Raw genomic sequence first — 19,727 nt, 5'->3', positions numbered from 1 at the left:
AGGTTATGATTTTGACAACACCGTGTTGTAAATGCTTACATTCCAACGAATGTTGTGAAGAAGCCAACAATTGTTGTCATTGTGAATACGTACAATGGCATATATTATATGTATTCACAACGACAACAATTGTTGGCTACTTCACAACATTTGTTGGAATGTAAGCATTTACAACACGGTGTTGTCAAAATCATAACCTTAGTTTTGTCAGTGTACATAATTGGATCTAACTGATATCGGTGGAAAGAACTATATCACTCATATCGATTTGAGACTATCGTGAGTAGCTCAAATTACTAGTTGAACGTCAAATGATACTCATGGTCCAATGGAAAACATTAAACTCTCCAACAAACCACCTTTTTATCGAACCAAACTATGGAATTTCTGTGGAAATGTTTAAAATCGTAATTTTATGATTAATTTTATCTTATCAGTTGACAATCGTCTCTTTTGAGTGTCAAATGGGTGTCGAAAGTGAGAGCTAAGACCAATCAATAATTTAGTTGAATATAAAATGAAAGATGTAACGTATCTGACCTCTTGCACGCGACGACAGAAATGTCCATTTCTTAAGGGTTTTTTCATTCTTAGAATGAGGTAGCAAGAATAGGTCGATTCGTGTCTCGGCTTTTCTCGCATAAAACCAAATGACATTCAAAAATAACGAAATAAATTCGTTTGAATTTTCCTAATGAATGTAATCTCTATGATTGTTGAGCTATAGAATAGAGAATAAAACACAAAAAAACTATAAAAATGAAAACTCTACACATACACACAAAAATCTATATATTATATATATTTTTTTCTCTTGACATCATATTTGGAAAATCCGGTGCTATTTTCACATATATACTAAAGCGTTTATCGCGCAATAGCTTTGCCAATATATTTAGCATTTGTTAGCCTAATCACATACATGTGTAATTCACATAGCATATTCATATATATTCAAAACCATACATTGTTGTACAGGCAGTGGCTAAAATCTTCAATGGTGCAAAAATCCAAAAACAAACACATACTTAGACGTTTAAAAAAACCATTTATATTTATCTCTGAATACAGTTTATAAACGATCGATCAATAGATCGAGACAAATGAAACGAATAAAAATGTATTACCACGACTGCCAATAAATAAGATAAAAAAAAACATGATTCCTGACCTATACCTATAGGCATTTAAAGTGCACATAAAAAGAAACAAACCAAGATATGAAAAAAAATGATAGTTTTCACTGTAAATAAATAAGAAACTAAAAATAAACACATACTCAATGTAGCAAAATCGAAGAATAGCAAAAAAAAATGAAATATGAAATCGAACGTATACTAAAAAAAAAGAATTAAATTCTACCTTGCATTATTATAGACACATTGGAATCGAATATAATTCGAATATTTTTCTGAAAACAAAAATGTTCCAAGATTTGGTTTATCTCTATTTTTGTCTGATTTATTTTGATGATTGATTGATTGAACACTTGATACAGCTTTTTGCGTGCTAAGTTAAATTCTATACTAAATATATATTTTAGGCTTTGTTTGAACATGTTTGAATCGGTCAATCATTTAGCAAGAATTTTAACAAAAAAAAAGTTTTTTTGTGAGTATAGGATTAAGGTCTTAATTGGCAATTGTTCTTAGACTATTTCGGTTTTCGGAATGAAAACCATACACAAAAAAGCAACTGCATTTCTTAATGTAAATACATTGCTATAGCTTCAAATTAGTACTTATTTGTTGATCACATGAAATGAAAAAAAAGTTATACGAATAACTCGCGTGGTAACAAGATCGACGCTGATTTCTGAGAATATACGTAATACATTGTTAAATCGTGGTGGCTAATGCATTTTCACAAGTGCACGACTATTTAACTCGAATATGAGCTTGACCAAAATATAATGCATATAGCGCCCAGTCTTGTTACCATTCGCTTTTTTTTTTTCATTTTGAAAATAATGCGAAGAGCATTAACTATAAATTTGAAAAAAAAAAAAACCATATTTAGCTTATATCAAAAAATTTGAATAAAAAAAGAGAAATTTGCTTTGAACGCACTTTGAAACGAAAAAAAAAAAAATTATAATACAGAAAAATCATATATATTTTTTCCCTTCAGGTAATTACATTTTCTCTGAGATCCTGAAATGTTATCAGGTGGAGATCATGAGAATTGACGAGAACATTTTTTTCCTTTCATTTATAAGATTGTACTTAAGTTTCATGTTGCATTGTACTTATTCCGAGTTGCACAAAACAAAAGGAAAATCTGTAAATAAAATCATTTAATAAACAAGAATTTATAAATATTTTCGTGATGTTTTATTGAATCATTCTTTTTTGTGAACTTTTCCAGACAATTTCAATAAATATTATTAAAATTGATTAAAGTCAAGCTGCTGTATACCTATTTTTGAAATGAATTCACGTATTCTTATAACTTTTGTGACAATCTAATGGTACTATACTATAGAAGAATAGGTCGAGAGGGTCGAAGAAAAGGTTTCTGACTTTAATATTTAATGAATTGATTGCTTCTATACAATTTTTCTTATCATTACAAAGAAAATAAATAATATAGCAAAATGAAAAGAGCTTTCAAATTGTTTTCTTTCGGTGCAATGGAATTCGTTGAAACCTTACAATAAATGATAAAATGCTCGCGTCCATTCATCAATTGGATCAGTGTAAACTGTGAATCTCTTCAATGAAGTTTAGTTTTATTTTTTACCACCATCAGATCGAGTCAGTAATGTACGTACTAGTGTAAATTAATTGTGTTAACAAAGTTAACAGTGTTCACTTCTTGTAACTGCTTATAAATCTCCACTCCAAGTGTCTCAAATGATGGACGCGATTTGAATTCTTTTTTCCAACATGAAAACATTATATCGTATCTATAAAATATATTCCTTCATTAATGATATTACTCCCGCGAAGAAATTCATTTGTAACTTACATAGCTTGTGTGGCAAATTTTGGTTTCTTCAATCTATAACCTTCGTACAATTTTATAGCCAAATCGGCAAATCCGATCACATTCTCATATGGCTCTGATCCAAGTGAAAATATTTCCCAAAGGACAATTCCAAAAGACCACACATCTGAATATACACTATACTTATTTTGTTGTAATGCTTCGAGAGCTAACCATTTCCATGGAACTGCTTCCTGCAAATTAAATTCAAAATTATATACGGATTTTTTATGTTTTCTACATAGCAATTCATACTTGACTATTATTAGTGTAGAGATTGTCACTATTTAACAAACTTTTGGCCATGCCAAAATCGCAAATTTTTATGACATTATTGGCACATAATAAGATGTTTCTCGCTGCCAAATCTCTGTGTAGCACCTTTTTACATGTTAAATAATGCATCCCTTGCGCCACTTGGAGAGCCCATAAAAGAAGATCGGTCGTCGTAATTCTATCAACTGAATATTGAAGTTATAAATAGAAAATATATTCTTTCAATCGATAAACTAAATTAATACAAAGTTTATAATTTAAATTTATAAATATTATATAACTTTTCACTTATTGTATTGTCTATTATACAATAAGATACATGAGCACAGTCAGAAAGGTAAGCCATCAGCAAATCGAAAAAAAATTCCTTGCTAAAAACGGAAGGGATTTTTCATTCGGATCAAATTTCACTCGAAAAATAATGGCAAATCGAATGAGGTGGCTCTGTAAGTTACAATTTAAGGAGGTCCGGGCTTAGACTCTTTGTACCCACATATGTATCATAAACTAATTTGTTATTAATAATTACGAGTAGTGTAATCGCCGATCGGCAATTATACCTAAAAAATGCCCCAGTCTTGGGACATATCCCGAGTGTTCAAAGCTGAAAATAATTAATATGAATTACCGATAAAATACGTTATTTATTTGAAATTTAGATTCTAAATATAATGTTCTAACACAAGGTGCCGAAGGGGTAATTTAACCGTAAATTGGAGTTTGCTAAGAGAAACTTTATAAAGTATTCAGTTAGTTTTGCTCCTTGTGGGTCTAATCGTTGTTTTTCTCATTTTGTATGTTTTTTTTCTTTTTGAGGAAATTTTATGCCCCTTCAGTTAAATTGTGTGAGAACCAGTGATGGTTTTTTCCTATCTGAATAGCGCTAGCTATCCGCAGCGCCTGTACAGCATTGCTGCCCAGATGCTGAATCGTAGCGGTTGCCGCACGCGCAACACACTTCGTTTGTACCACACGTTCGCGTTCGTTCTCTGTTCGACATGCGTTTGTATACTGACTATGGTATTAGTGTATCATACTCTGTGAGCTCACTGGTTATTTAGACTATATGACAATATGTTGTGTGGTACAAAACGCGTGCGGCAACCGCTTCGATTCAGCATCTGGGCAGCAATGCTGTTCAGACGCTGCGAATAGCTAGCGCTATTCAGATAGGAAAAAACCATCACTGGTGAGAACATATGAATCGTTGCGGTGAAAAAATGCATTTCATAAAAAAACTTAATGTTGCAGAAAAATGTTGGAAAAAAATTATTTTATTATTCGCTGCCGATGGGAACTAGTATCGTATATTCCCCATACAAATTAATTTTATCGATTCTACGAATACGACATCTGTTAAAAAAGATACCGACATCTGTTACTACTGTTGCTTTGACACAGCGCGAGCGAACTATACGGCTATGGCTGTATTACAGACAAACTAATACAAAAGAACACACAGACTCCGATCCTGTGTATGCGTATGTATTGTAAATTTTGCACAAGCAGCTACGATTGACGACTGAGTGCAGAGTCCTTTGTACGTTTACACGAGCTGTATTAAAACACCACTAGTAACAGAAATCGGCGAGTTTTTTAGTAGATGTTGTATTGGTGGAATCGATAAAGAAAAATCTACGATATTAGCGCTCATTGTTCGCTGCAACGATTCATATGATAGTATTGCTTAGAATCTTATCATTAAATTACTTTTGTGTTGCTATAGTTGAAACAATCGTATTATTTTCATGATTCATTTGGTCAATAAAACGTTCGCTATTAGTCTCTAATAGTTTTTTGATATTACCATATTCACAATATTCCATTACAATCATCAACTCTCCTAAGAATGCAGAAAGAATATTTAGTAAAAAATTAAATATTATTTACCATAATCGAAGAATAATACTTGCTTTCTGATCAGCCCTTTTAGCCCCTGAGCAAAGGATGCAAATATTTAAGAGCTCACCAGACAGAAAATATTACCCTTTGACTAGTGAATATAAAAAATTGTATTTAACAAAAAAGAAAAGTGAATATTATGAAATTACGTTGTTCAATGTTGTACATGGTAAGGATTCCAAGTAAATTCACGACATTTAAATGCGGACCCAAACAGTTCATAATCTCCAGTTCAGATATAAAATCTTTGTGTACCTGCACATAATAGTTTACATAAAACATATATTGATGTTCTGCTATATTGATATTTTCAATTTTTGTTCAACGCGATTATTGATGATAATTAGCGGTTCACTGCTCGAAATGCATATAAACAATTGATGACACTAAATCAGTAATGTGCGAGCAAAATTTTCCAGGGAGGGGTGATTTGAAAATTTTCTTCAACAAACCCTAGGTAACCTTCGCACATTACTGCACTTAATGTATATAGTACATACTACACACACAAGACACTAGTAGAAGAATTGTTTAGATATGTTGGTACCCAAATTGTAAAAATGCCGACTTACACGGAGTTGTGCGGGGCAATGCATAATTGTGTCAATTTAAACGAGAAGAGTTTTAAGAAACATGCGTACGCATAGTAACCATTGCGTGGATAGAGCTCCTTTGTGTTGTTATACTGTTTCTCCCATCTCCGCGTAAGTTCACATTTCATTGTATGAAAATACCAATAGATATTTTGACAACTGTTGGTAAATTCTACAAAATGGCAAATCTGCTACTAGTGCTTTCTCTGTGTAAAAACTCAAATGATACCAATTATACACCAAGGTTTAATAGTTTTCAATGAAAAAACACTTACGACATCTGAATTTCCATTCAACTTTTTGAGAGCAACTTTTTTAAGGCCATTAGTCAAATTACGATGTACAAATCCTTCGTAGACTACACCAAAATGACCAGCACCAACCCGTTTTTTGTATTTGAGACTTTCTGGTGAAAATTGATAAATTTGAAAAGGAAGAGAGTGCGAATCATTCAATACTGGACTATCTACGTCCATTTTCTCTTGTTCTCCTGCAAAAGAATTGACGTGTACCGAAATATAATCTTTCGCAATCGATTCATAGTCTACTTCCATTATTTCTTGATTCTCTTCAATTTCCATTCTCTCTTCTTCCTCTGGATTGTAGGCTTGTGTATTTGATTCATGGACTAATGCGATCGTCGTTGGGTGTTCGTCATACTGAGTAGAGACGCATGGCCTTTTTGATGCATGGCTTTTTTTAAATAAGTCTGTTATCCTTCTTTTATTTGAAGTTTTCTCATGAATTTTAGTACACTTCACTGCAAAATTTTCTTCCATTTGCAGCGCATTTAAATCGATAAAATGTTGCACAACATCAGGTTCCATAAGACCAGAAATTTTCTCCTCAAGACAATTGAATAATGGACGCGATTCGGGGTCGGCGTCCCAACATGACATCATAATATCGTATCTAAAATATGTCTTTCTTAGTTATTGTTATATTAAACGTTAAAACCATTCGTAACTTACATAGATTGTGTGGCATATTCTGGTATGCTCATTCTCTCTCCATGCTTTAAATAGCTTTCTAGCTCGTCAAAAGTATCCGCCTTTACTCCAAGATATGGTTCTGCTCCGAGTGAAAATAGCTCCCATAAAACGATGCCAAAAGACCAGACATCAGAATGTACACTGTACCTGCTTTCGCTTAGTGACTCGAGCGCCACCCATTTCAATGGGACTTTTTCCTGCAAATTTCATTCTTATATTCGAAGTATATTCGTATGTATTGAATATTAAAATCATATTACTTCATCACGTTTATTACGATAGTATGTTTTTTCATTACTCAAACTCCGTGCCAATCCGAAATCACTAATCTTAACCACATTATTTATACACAGCAAAATATTTCTAGCAGCCAAATCTCGGTGTAGAATATTCTGAGAAGTTAAATAGTGCATTCCTCGCGCTACTTGAAATGACCAGCAAAGTAAATCAGTCGTCGTAATCGAATCGATCTTTATATATTCGTTTCCAACTAGATCTAGAAAGAGAAAAAGTTAAAGTCTCTTCATTATTTACGGCCACAAGCATAGAGGCTATACGAGTCTCTTCACTAGATGTTCGTGGAGATTTGTGTAGGGAGATTGGAAAATATCGTATAATAATTGTTCTATAGACTTGGATTTTTATTTTGTATTATAAAAATATATATTGGTAGTAGTAGTTAAAAATGTCGTTTTTTTTTGTAAAAATACAACATTATGCGTATCATTACTTTGACAGTGACAATTAGTGTATCTTAAATAGCGTCAAAAAACTATCAAATTCCATCTGTCAAAGTGAACACAAGTTTATACACACAAGTTTTTTATTGCGTTCAAAATGTCGAATTTCGTTCCAAAAAAAGAGCATTTGCGGGAAGTTTTAATTTGCTTCTTCCATCTAAAGAAGAATGCAACTGAAGCACATCGTTTACTCACTGAAGCATATCCGGACTATGCTGTAGACATTAGAATGTGTCAGCGTTGGTTTGCACGATTTAAAAGTTGTGATTTTGACACGGAGGACAAAGAACGTCCTGTCCAGCCAAAAAAGTTTGAAGATGAAGAATTGGAGGCATTACTCGATGAAGATTCTGGTCAAACGCAAGAAGAACTTGCGAAATCGTTGGGAGTAAGTCAAAAAGCCATTTCCGATCGCCTAAAGGCTCTTGGATTCATTCAAAAGCAAGGAAATTGGGTACCACATGAATTGAAACCAAGAGACGTTGAAAGACGATTGTGCATGTCCGAAATGCTGCTTGAGCGCCACAAAAAGAAGTCGTTTTTGCATCGACTTGATACCGGTGATGAAAAATGGATTCATTACGACAACCCACAAGAAATCATATGTGAAGCGCGGAAAACGAGCCAAATCAACGCCAAAGCAAGATATTCATTGTGCCAAGGTAATGCTCTGTATTTGGTGGGATCAGACATCAGAAGGGTGTCCTCTATTATGAGCTATTAAAACCGGGTGAAACGATCACGGGAGGCCTGTACCGAACACAATTGATCTGTTTAAAGAGAGCATTGAACGAAAAACGGCCAGAATATGCGACCAGATATGAGTCCATAATTTTCCATCATGACAACGCTCGGCCTCACATTGCTCAGCCGGTTAAGAACTATTTGGAAAATAGTGGATGGGAAGTTTTGCTCCACCCGCTGTATAGCCCAGACATTGCCCCTTCTGACTATCACTTGTTTCGATCGATGCAGAATGCCTTGTCTGGAATACGCTTCACTTCAATTGAAGGTATCAAAAATTGGATTGATTCGTTCCTAGCCTCAAAAAATGAGCAGTTCTTTTGGCGCGGAATCCATATGCTGCCAGAAAGGTGGGAAGAAATCATAGATAACGATGGCCAATACTTCGAATAATATGTTATTTACAGAATTTATTAAATAAAGTTGTATTTTTACAAAAAAAAAACGACAGTTTTAACTACTACTACCAATATTTTTTATGATTTACCTGTCATTGGATAGTAGTCATTGCATAGTTTCATTCTAAGCGAAGAGCTATCCGAATATTCATCAATGCAGGATTCTTCATCTCCTTCGAACTGAAAAGATTATCAACGAAATCGTTTTGAAAAAGAAATATTCCCGCTCAGAATTACAGAACTTACTACTTGATCTTGTTCATTATCACTTCTGTGGCCAGTTGAGTGTTTTACATTCATTAGAGTTGAATCAATTGAATCTTTTTCATAGTTAATTTGATTGATGAATCGTTCATGATTATTCCGCAATAAGTCCCTAATATTGCCGTAATCACAGTATTCAACAATAATCATCACTTCATGTATAAATATGCAGAGAAAACGTTGAATAAATCTTTATTTTTAAAAATTATTTATAGAATAAAAATGATTTATTTACTTCGGGAAGTGGCAATATTCTCGGTGACAATTCCAAGTAAGTTCACCACATTCAAATGCTGTGTTATATGCATCAAAATTTTGATTTCAGACACTAATTCCATTAATACCTGCACATTAAGGTGGTGATTTATAAAATGGTTAATAAATAAAATAATAGTGTGTTCCACATTCCACATTTCACTATTGTGGAAGTTCCCACCAAGCAACATATAGTTTAGTAAGTTTCTTTTGAACAAATCTATATATTTGTATATTTTGTTAGGGTGGCCCCGTATTCGAGCACAAGAAGTCGATTGTCATATTAATAGGTTGAAGCACCTTGCTCCCATCAATGCGAATGTACAAATGTATACAGAGCATGTCATATGGCATTTTGCTTGCCTGCGTCGCCTAGCATGTATTACACGGTGTGCAAAATTATTGACTTATTAATGAAAATGCCTTGAGCCCATTAAATGATTTGATATGTAATTTTTTTTTTTTTTTGATATTCTCTGGAGGGTAGACACCGATTATAAAACTTTGAATCATGTGAATCCCAATGAATCAGGTAGGAGCAAATAAACCTCTTTTTTATACCAATCGATTTCCCGTGAATGGTATGGACACTCGTCCAAATGTCGGACTATTTGTTTGAATTTTCAACTTCAATTTAATATTTAACATTTTTGATTTCATGAAAAAATATCACTTTATACACAATTCGATGCAGAATTTAATTGTGCGTCAGTCACGTCTCTCAAAAGATAGTAATTTCCAAAAATGTATTATTTTTTTTCATTTTTCCGTCAAAACATCGAAAATTCCAAATGTCGGATATTCGTCGTTCAATTCTCGGCTCCCTAATCTCGACATATTTCATGCATTTTCACTACGAAACTTGTAAACTTTAAGTTTTGACAGCCCATGAACGCACTATTTACATTGAGGTAAACAATACAAAATATTGGAGTTAAAATTATTAGATTGATATATTTTTGCTCCATATTTAAATTTATTTATTTTTCTATAGTAAAATGGCAAAAATATTTAAAAATATTACGTTATTATTACTGATCTAGAATATTTTTGTTTTGAATTTCACAATGATCCGAATGCGATTTTAACTGTCACATCTGTCAAATCATAAGTGTTTCACTTGAAACGTTCAGTGCTTTATATTTTGGCAATTGGACGATTTATTTCGGAATAATAATAATAATAATAATATTTATTCACCGCCAAAAACTGGCTGAATCATGTTTGAGTGTGTACATAGTTTTTATACATGTATGGTGGGAAAAAGGTTTGAATCAGTAATCTGATCACCATTAAAAACCACATCTTTTCAAAAATTAATAATTAAATATCATTTCCAAATCGAATTTGGAGAGAATTTGATAAATATATAAATAAATAAATAATTAATAGTTGATATCCATATTGCACCAAGTACAAAGAGTCAAAGAAAATATGTAAAATATCACATTAAATCGTTTACGAAAACAGTATTATGATTCGACACTATTGACAGGTTAGAAAAGTGTTCATCGCTTAGGGCTAATAGTTGGTTTTTGAATGTTGATCTTTTTGTTTGAGTTGAGAATAGGTCGTGGACTTTGTTTGACATTTTGCACATTTGATTGAGTGGAACCGATGGATTGATTCTCAATAATTTATCGTTGATTTTGAAAAACTCAACATTTCTCAGGTTACGTTCGTTTTGATTACGCGCAATTTCAGTCTTCAGTGATGGGCAATGGACGTTGTTGTGTAGCAAATCGAATATAAATAAAATTGATGCATTTATACGGCGCCTTTGAAGTGACTGCAAATTAAGTTTGTTCAGACGAGTGCTGTATGATGAGATTTTGAAATCATTTGAAATATTTGGGTATTCCTTGAGTGCAAACATTGTGAATTGACGCAGGGTTGATTCAATTTTGTTTTTATGAATACCATGGTATGGGAGCCAAACTAAACTGCCATATTCCAAAACCGATTGAACAAGAGCACAGTAAAGAGATTTTAGCGTACTGACATCAGGGATATCGTAGCAGAATCTTTTCACGAATCCAAGTGCAGATGTCGCTTTGGCCACAATTGAATCGATGTGTTTGACAAAGTTGAGTTTATTGTCAAAGATGATTCCTAAGTCTCTTTGTTCGTTCACTCTTTTAAAAATGTGATTGCCATAAGAGTATGAATTGATAATTTGGTCTCTTTTTTTCGATATTGACATGACTGAGCATTTATCAAGATTCAAATGTAGTTTGTTCGTTTTGCACCAATTTTTCAGTTTGTCGATCGCTGATTGTAATTTGATTGTGTCATCGATGTTTCTGATAGATGTTGCCAGTTTTAAGTCGTCCGCAAAGAGAGAGATGAAAATGTCGTCGTCTTTGATGGCACTTATAATGTCGTTTATGAACAATAGAAATAGCGTGGGGCCCAAATGGCTACCTTGTGGTACTCCAGAGTTTACGACAAACTCACTTGATTCCATATTCCCATATTTGACAACTTGGCTGCGATTTGACAGATAAGATTTGATCCATTCGGTTAAGTTCGGTGGCAGATTGAATTTTGTTAATTTTGAAATCAAAATGGAATGATCAACAATGTCGAATGCCTTGCTGAAATCGGTATAAAGTACCTCAACCTGCTTATCGTCGTTCAGTGCCTTTATGGAATAGTGCACGAATTCCAATAGATTTGACGAAGTTGAGCGACCCTTCATAAAACCGTGTTGTTGAGGAACGATTTTGTTCGACACCATTTTACTGAGCTCCAAATTGATCAAATATTCGAAAAATTTGGCTATCGTTGGCAATTTGGCAATGCAACGATAGTTTTCAACGTTTGATCGTGATCCCTTTTTGAAGATTGGACTGACGGTGTAACGCTTCCATCTGGTTGGAAAATGTCCAGTAGAAAGCGATTCGTTGAATATCATCGATAGCGGTTCGTACAGTAAGGCAGCACAATTTTTGAGTAGAATTGGATGAATTCCATCTGGACCAGCGCCTTTCTTCGAGTTGATTTGAAGTAGCGCTTCGAAAACGGAGAATTCTTTGAGTTTGAATTGATCGACGTTTGAGTTTGTTTGAGATGGTACTTGAGCTGCATTTTGAAAATTGGATGGTTGATTCGCGAAGTTATTTTTGAAAAATGATGCAAACATTTCGGCTTGCTCCTTCCTGTCAACTGATGATTTGTCTCCAAAATTTTGCAATTTTGGATCACAGTCACTATTTTTCTTCGCATTGACAAAACGCCAGAATGATGATGGATCGGACCTCAACGAAGAAGTCATTTTGTCAACGTAAGTGTTATAGAGCTCAGTGTTTAGTTTGGTGAACTCATCGAGTGCTAGAAGATAGTTGGAATTTACACCGGTTACTTTTGAACGTTTCCACTCCTTGTTCTTTTTGTTTTTGAGAGACTGTAGTTGCTTGTTTTGCCACGGACATTTCGATTTGACTTTTTTCGTTTGAATGGGAACGTACTTATCGATCGCATTGTTGAGAATCTGGTGCAAAGTATCAACTTTTTGATCGAGTGTCTTGTTTGAAAAATGCTGAAAGAAGTCGATTCGATCAAAATATCTGTTCATTGCGATGTAGTCGGCTTTGAAGAAGTTTCGAGTTGAGATTTGCTCTTCTTTAACGTCGTTTAAATGCCATTCATACGTCAGTAAGATGGGGGGATGATATTGTTCATCAATGGCAGATAAGGGCGGCGGGCAAGTAACTTCTACATTCGTAAAATCATTTGTGAAGACCAAATCAAGGAGTCTATCACTGGCATTGCGAATGGAATTTATTTGGTAAGCACCATTTGATGTGATGCCTCCAATAAAATCGGCCGCATGTTGAGGAGCGATGCAAGTTGGGATTAGAACATTATGTTCAGCATCATCCGTAATCCAATTGACCAGGGGAAGATTAAAATCACCCATAATAATGATGGTGTCGTTTGGATTCGATGGAATATGGTCAATTGCGGACAAATGGCTTTGAAAAATATCCGGCTGTGAATGTGGTGGAATATATGCCACATAATGAAAACATTGAATTTAGCATTAATGTTCACTTTAATGCAAACATATTCCAATTGGCTTGCATTATCGAGTATAATGTTGATGGATGTTAGTTTAGAGTTAACTGCGATGAGAACACCACCACCACGACTCAACAGTGAACCAGTCTCGTAACGATCCTTGCGAAAAACATGGTAAGAATTGTCAAAGAATTCTGACGAAAAGTGTGATTTATTGAGCCATGTTTCCGTTAAAACGACGATTGAATGAGCAAATGCCGACGAATTACCAAAAAATTGTTTGGATTTAGTACGAAGACCACGAACGTTTTGATAATAAATGTTTTTACTCACTAAAAACGATTGAGGAGACTGCCCAATTGTTTGACTATTTGGTTCAATAGTCCGAGCTCCTCTTGACCCATGAACCGATTGTCCCGATGTTGTGTTTGTGTTTGGCTGATGTGTGGTGCACGACGAAAATGTTGCCTTCCCGACTGTATTTTGTAAGGGGCCCGGATGTTTTTTTGATTCGAATTTGAATTGGATTTGAAATTTTTGTGTTCGTTCCTACTAGCCGTTGATTGTGAAAAGTGTTTGTTTTGATCCGCAGTAAATTTTTGACGGTTGCGATTTGAATTTGATTTGAGAGAGTGCCGATCTTTGTTTGAGCTTACATTTGATCGTTTGATTGAGTGTTGTAAATTTGAGTTTGTTTTATTTTGTTGTGGCTTCCGAACGGCAAATGGATTGACACGAAATTTATTTGAATGTGACTTTGATTGTGATTGAGACTGTAATTTTGAGTGAATTTTTGGTGAGCGCACAATAAACTCACTTGCGGTGACACTATTTGGCCAAAATGCTGGATCCATGTAACAATTGTAGAATTCCTTGTGCACAGTCAATTTGAATGAGACGAATGACAACTTTTTTGTATTGCACTTAGCCGGCAATAGCCTTTTACATTCAATAATCTCTGTTTGGTCACGATCTTGGGAGCTAATATGGTCTAAAATATTCATTTCAGTTGCCGCCGTAGGGAATGGTGTCAGATAAATGCAACGATAATTTGTTGAACTGAATTTCGGTGTGAATAATTGACTTAGCGTCGAATTTTGAGTTTCTGGAATATTATCAATCGAAATCCGACGTCGTTTGCCTTTTGGATTAAATTCAGTGCATTCTACTGATTCATTATTAAGTCCATTTGTTTCCATTTGTTGGGTATTTTGGATGGGAATTTGAGTTTGAATGGAATCAGTAGAATTTGTCGATGGAATGGTAACTAAATCCGCAAGTTGATTGCTTTGTTCAGAGATTTGTCGTGACAGCTGTGATTTTTCTGATTGAGTTGTCATTTGTGTAATATTTGAGTTTTGTTGCATTTGCTCTCCATCCCGAACACAAAATGCGGTAATATTTGGCAAACAATTGTCACAGAACCATAATAAATTATCAATATAAAATATGGCATTGAATATGGTTTTTTTGAAGTGTTTGTTTGCACTGGAAAGGCAAGACAAATGATGTTTGTTGCCACAGCCAAAACATTCCAGTGAGTCATGATTGACAGTAATTTCCAGTGTGCACGACGAACAGTTCATTTTGGCAATAAAACACACAATTGGATCGCACAATTGACAATTGGAAAGAATTGCAAATGTATTGAAACAGCACACAATTGCGACGGTGTTGTGACAGCACGCAAAACACAAGTCAACACTAATGCAGTTCACAAAATCTTTGTTGAATGTAGTGGTGTGTATTTTTTTTCACTTCATTCGGTCGAAAAATCGGAATTTATTTCGTCGAAAGTAAAATATTTACACAATGATATATATTTCCAATTTGATATTATTAAAATAAGAGTGATAACGTTTTGGTACACAAAAAATTTGAGCAATAAACTAACGAAATCAATAACAAATCGAAAAAATAGTGAGAGCACAAATTAAACACAGACTAGACGCACAGCTGTCAAATATTTACGTTGAAATGTTACAGTGAAAAATGGAAAACAAAAATATAATTGATTTTCTTTATATTTTCAATATTTCTGTTCAATAGCTATTTAACTATAGTTAAATTAAACTATCTATTACTATTAAATTCGGAGACATAATTTTTTTCTCAAAGTAGTTATTTTTTCATGCTAAAAAAATTATTTTACCGGCTTGTCTCAAAACGACATAGTTTAACTTTTGAGGTGAAAAAGTGATAAAAATGCCGATTTTTTTCTGAACGTAATTTTTGAAAGCAATAATTAATTTTTGATTAAAATTTGGATTATTATATATAGATTTGATATTGATCTTTCATAATTTACTTTTAAAAATGCAATTAAAACGATTTTTCAATTTTTAATTTCAATTCGCCCCTCGGTATTCCGACATTTGGTCGTGTGTCGACATTTGGCAATCTACTGTATCAACCGTTAACTTAAAAAAAAAAATCTTTTGGTCCACCCCAATAAAAAATGATGTGAGCAATTCCATAATTAGTTGAATTTCCAAATCAAACTTACTTCGCAATTGGGTGAATCATCTTTGACCATCTTGACAGCAACTTTGGTTTCGTCCTCATCAGATAAGATTCCTTTTGCAATTCCTTCGTAGACATTAAAAGTACCACAAGCAATTATCTTTCCGATTTTAAGCTTTTCTATGGGAAATTCATAGTCTTTTTTATATGGCAAATAATGGGCATTCAGTGTTAAATATGGATTTCCTTGAAGAATTTTTCTTAAACGATGGCTTCTCTTTCGTTCACGTAGAAAATAAATTAGAATTATCACAACAGCAAATCCGAGTAATATTACAGCGGCTGCCAATACTGTAGGAAGAGAAATGTGTAGATTTATTGATTAAGTGAATCTTTATTTAATAAAAATGATTTGAAAGAATAATGATAATCTTTAAACTACGCCAGATATTAAAAATGGTTTGAAAAAAATGTATCAAAATCTGATTCAGGTATAAAGATGCATTAAAACAATCCATACAACCTAAATACTTTTTTGAAAATGCGATCATACATCTCCAAAAATAATTCAACCAAGGGTTTGTGGACAAACTGAGCAATTTTAATCGAAGTCGTAGGATTTGAACTCAAGTTATAGTGACGGTTGCCGGAAAATTCATAAAAATACACCGAAATAATAAAAAAATGGCGTGTGTGCGTGGTATAAACGGGTATAAAACCGAAGACGATTTTAAAGCATGATGATTGATGATACATCAAGCATTTAATGAAACATATAAAAATACAATAACTGAATGAGATGTTCATACATCTTTTTCAAACCATCATTTCAAACCATAATTAATCGATTGCTTCGCATTTTCACTCAAAGCTTTCATTTTTTCTTCATCAAGATATTTTGCCAAATCAACATAACCTGAATAGAATAGAAAGGTTAATTATAATCAATTATTAAAATAGTTTGCACTATTACCATATTGACGAGCCAAATCGGGGGGAATCTTTTCATCTATATCTTTTGTATTAATATTAGCTCCGTGATTGATGAGAAATTCGGCCATATCTTTCCTACCTAGAAGTATCAAACATTGAAAGGAATTCATTTTTGCGAATTGATTTTTTTTTGTATTATTACCATTTTCTGCAGCTACATGGAGTGGCGTTGTTTTATTTATATTTTCTGAATTTACATTTTCCCCTCGTTCGATCAGTATTTTTGCCCAATCCACGCTTCCTGAAAAAAAAGATGTTTAACGTAAATTTCTGCCGTCATCATAGAAATTCATTTACATAAGTGTATTTCACTGCCTATAAAAATGAATTGGACACTTCCTCGTACACACAAGAAACAAATTTTTCTTATAACATCGCAATAATTAACAGATAACCTTGAAATAATAAAACATGTTTTGTTTCAACACAGTGAAGTTGGCTTTGACGTTTGGCGCCCAAATTTATGAGGATTCCTGTTAAAATCAGACATTAAATTGAGATATTTCTATCCAGATGAATCAGCTCAGCCCATAGCTGTCCACGAACGTTCGTTCGTTCGTTCGTAGAATATTTTTTTGGTCTTTTTGTTCGTTCGTTCGTTCGTAGAATTGTATTGCGTTCGTTCGTTCGTTCGTAGAAACTGAAATGTTCGGATTGTTCGTTCGTTGTTCGTACGAACAACGAACAACGAACACGTTCGTTCGTTCGTTATTTATGAAAATTTATTTTCTCAAAATAAACAAATATTGTGATACTAAATGTAAATTGGAAAAACCTTAAATCGATTTTTCCCGCTTTTCCGATGGGAAATTGTGAAAAATAAGCAAAATATTGACTCTCGTACGAAATTTTTTTTTCTCACTTTTTTGTGCATTATACCCAGTCTCCGAGAGTTTCATATAAGGTTGCCATGTAACTGCAGAAAGTCAGTCGAAAATATTGAATTTTTTTTTTTCGTTTTTTCGACCGTCTTTGTGCTGCTACATAACTAGCTTATATGAAACTCTCTCAGACTGGGTATAATGCAAGAAAAAAGTGAAAAAAATGTTTTCGATATTTTTGTGCACTATACCGAGTCTCCGAGAGTTTCATATAAGCTTGCCATATAGCAGCACAAAGACGGTCGAAAAGACGAAAAAAATTTTTTTTTCAATATTTTCGACTGTCTTTCTGCTGCCACATGGCAACCTTATATGAAACTCTCGGAGACTGGGTATAATACACAAAAAAAGTGAATTTTTTTTTTTCTTACGGGAGTCAATTTTGCTTATTTTTACGATTTCTCATCGGAAAAGCGGGAAAAAAAGATTTAAGGTTTTTCCAATTTACATTTAGTATCACAATATTTGTTCATTTTGAGAAAATAAATTTTCATAAATTACGAACGAACAATCCGAACATTTCATTTTCTACGAACGAACGAACGAACGCAATACAATTCTACGAACGAACGAACGAACAAAAAGACCAAAAAATATTCTACGAACGAACGAACGGTTCGTTCGTTAGTGTTCGTGGACAGCTATGGCTCAGCCAGATATACTCAAGAGCTGAAATCAAGTGAAAACAATAAAAATGATTGTTATAGTGATTGAAGAAGCAATATAAGTGTAATTATAGCCATAACAATCACTTCTATTGTTTTCAGTCAATTTGAGCTCCTGAAGATATCTGGCTGAGCCGATACATCTGGCTGAAAATATCTCAATATAATGTCTGGTCAAAATATTGCGATTTTATCTGGAAACCTTACAAATTCATATTTTGATAAGATTCCTTAAATAATTTATCAGGTTTGTTTCATGTGTGTACATTACATAATTCAACTACAAATCTTTGTTGATAGAACAACATTTCTTGAATTTTTTTAAAGATTTAATAAAAATTCATTTCTACTCTTAGAAAATACAGATAACAAAATCATATGTAAATGTCGTTAATTTTTAAAAAATCGTTTAGTTCACAAAATCATAAATATCAAATTCTTCTATCGAATATATTTCTAAACTAAACGAATAATCATCTAGTCTTGAGAAGTTATTATTTTGTGTGTGACAAAATACAGTGATTAGAATTCGAAAAGTCTCATAAATAAATACCATTTTTGGCAGCTTCATGAAGCTCAGTCCATTTATCGTTATCCGCTATTTTTGCATTTACATCTTGTTTAATTGAAATTGTAACACACAAAAATAACAAAACGAACGAAGGCCACATTTCTTCTCACTTCCCTTTGTGAAACAGTTACAAATCAGACACATACATTTAATTAAATGTTTAAATAAACCAGGCGGCCCAATCCACTGTCAAACGTTCAATACCGGTACATACACTACATTCACAACTCTAGTCAATTATAAACAATGTTATTATATACTTGAAGTGACTGTGTAAGTATTCTGTCGTTGAGCGCGTGAATCTTTTTCGATTTTTCATACAATGCTATTTTAACGTATGAAATAATAACTGTTCATTTGAACGCTCTAGAATAAAAACAACGTACATAATGGTTGTTATATCAAAGAGGAACACGGCCTTTTTTTTATATAGAATTTTTGTTGTATTACAAATCTATGTTGAAAAAACGCTGTGTTCCGCTTTGATATAACAACCATTTTATTCTAGAGCGTACATTTTAAGAATGACGAATAGAATATAATCTTTCAAAATAACTGAAGTTAGTCTAATCAATATTTTTGTTTTGTAAAAGATTAAACAAGTTCACAAGGGAATAAGATTATTTTGTGTGTGATAACCAAGATCTTGTCTTGCACACGTAACGTTAAGAACTGATTGTCCAAGAATGAGTGTGAGACTTCTCATACAAAATAAAAAGGAACTTAGATCCGTAAATCGAACTTTTCCACACTGTTTTCAAACTTTCTTTACTTATTGAACATGCACTGGTTGTGTAGTACTGATTCAATAATTGTCAAAGTCTAATTTCTGAGACTCATACTCAGTAAAGTACCCAAAATTATCCTGCTAATACATTTTTGTGAACAGTGTGACTAATACCTATATTAAGATGGCCAAAAAACAATTGTTCTGTGATAACAATGCTTTACTGAACGCAGTGATGCACGGAGAAGTAAA

At 33.4% G+C, this 19,727-nt stretch overlaps 1 protein-coding gene across 2 annotated transcripts; it reads right to left on the bottom strand.

Moving 5' to 3' along the window:
- Nucleotides 1–2,371: 2,371 nt before the first annotated feature.
- LOC116338161 (vascular endothelial growth factor receptor 2-like) lies at nt 2,372–19,372 on the bottom strand. Of its 2 annotated transcripts, XM_031763249.1 has the most exons (18): nt 19,199–19,372; nt 18,731–19,114; nt 16,774–16,872; nt 16,612–16,710; nt 16,474–16,554; nt 15,682–15,989; nt 9,133–9,241; nt 8,880–9,049; nt 8,723–8,813; nt 7,012–7,247; nt 6,731–6,948; nt 6,035–6,671; nt 5,316–5,421; nt 4,975–5,107; nt 3,825–3,868; nt 3,244–3,449; nt 2,971–3,182; nt 2,372–2,908 (listed from the first exon to the last, which is right to left on the bottom strand). In XM_031763249.1, the coding sequence occupies exons 2-18, from the start codon at nt 18,846–18,848 to the stop codon at nt 2,773–2,775; spliced, it is 3,003 nt and encodes a 1,000-aa protein (XP_031619109.1). In that variant the 5' UTR covers nt 18,849–19,114; nt 19,199–19,372; the 3' UTR covers nt 2,372–2,772. The 2 variants fall into 2 exon arrangements, with proteins under 2 accessions (XP_031619109.1, XP_031619110.1); XM_031763250.1 differs by lacking the exon at nt 16,474–16,554 and having other exon boundaries at nt 2,373–2,908; nt 19,199–19,371.
- Nucleotides 19,373–19,727: the final 355 nt, after the last annotated feature.

The sequence above is a fragment of the Contarinia nasturtii genome, unplaced genomic scaffold (genome assembly GCF_009176525.2).
Source record: "Contarinia nasturtii isolate CC-2019 unplaced genomic scaffold, AAFC_CNas_1.1 Cnas_scaffold_350, whole genome shotgun sequence".
Taxonomy (NCBI): domain Eukaryota; kingdom Metazoa; phylum Arthropoda; class Insecta; order Diptera; family Cecidomyiidae; genus Contarinia; species Contarinia nasturtii.
Note: the sequence above shows the minus strand (reverse complement) of the source record. Positions and strands in the feature narration are given on the sequence as shown.

What these genes read in the sequence shown, in the direction of transcription:
- LOC116338161 (XM_031763249.1), bottom strand. Translation starts at nt 18,848, where the DNA reads ATGTGGCCTTCGTTCGTTTTGTTATTTTTGTGTGTTACAATTTCAATT. An exon ending in CCATGTAGCTGCAGAAAATG is followed by an intron (nt 16,711 to 16,773) that starts GTAATAATACAA and finishes TGATACTTCTAG; the next exon opens with GTAGGAAAGATATGGCCGAA. An exon ending in CGATTTGGCTCGTCAATATG is followed by an intron (nt 16,555 to 16,611) that starts GTAATAGTGCAA and finishes TATTCTATTCAG; the next exon opens with GTTATGTTGATTTGGCAAAA.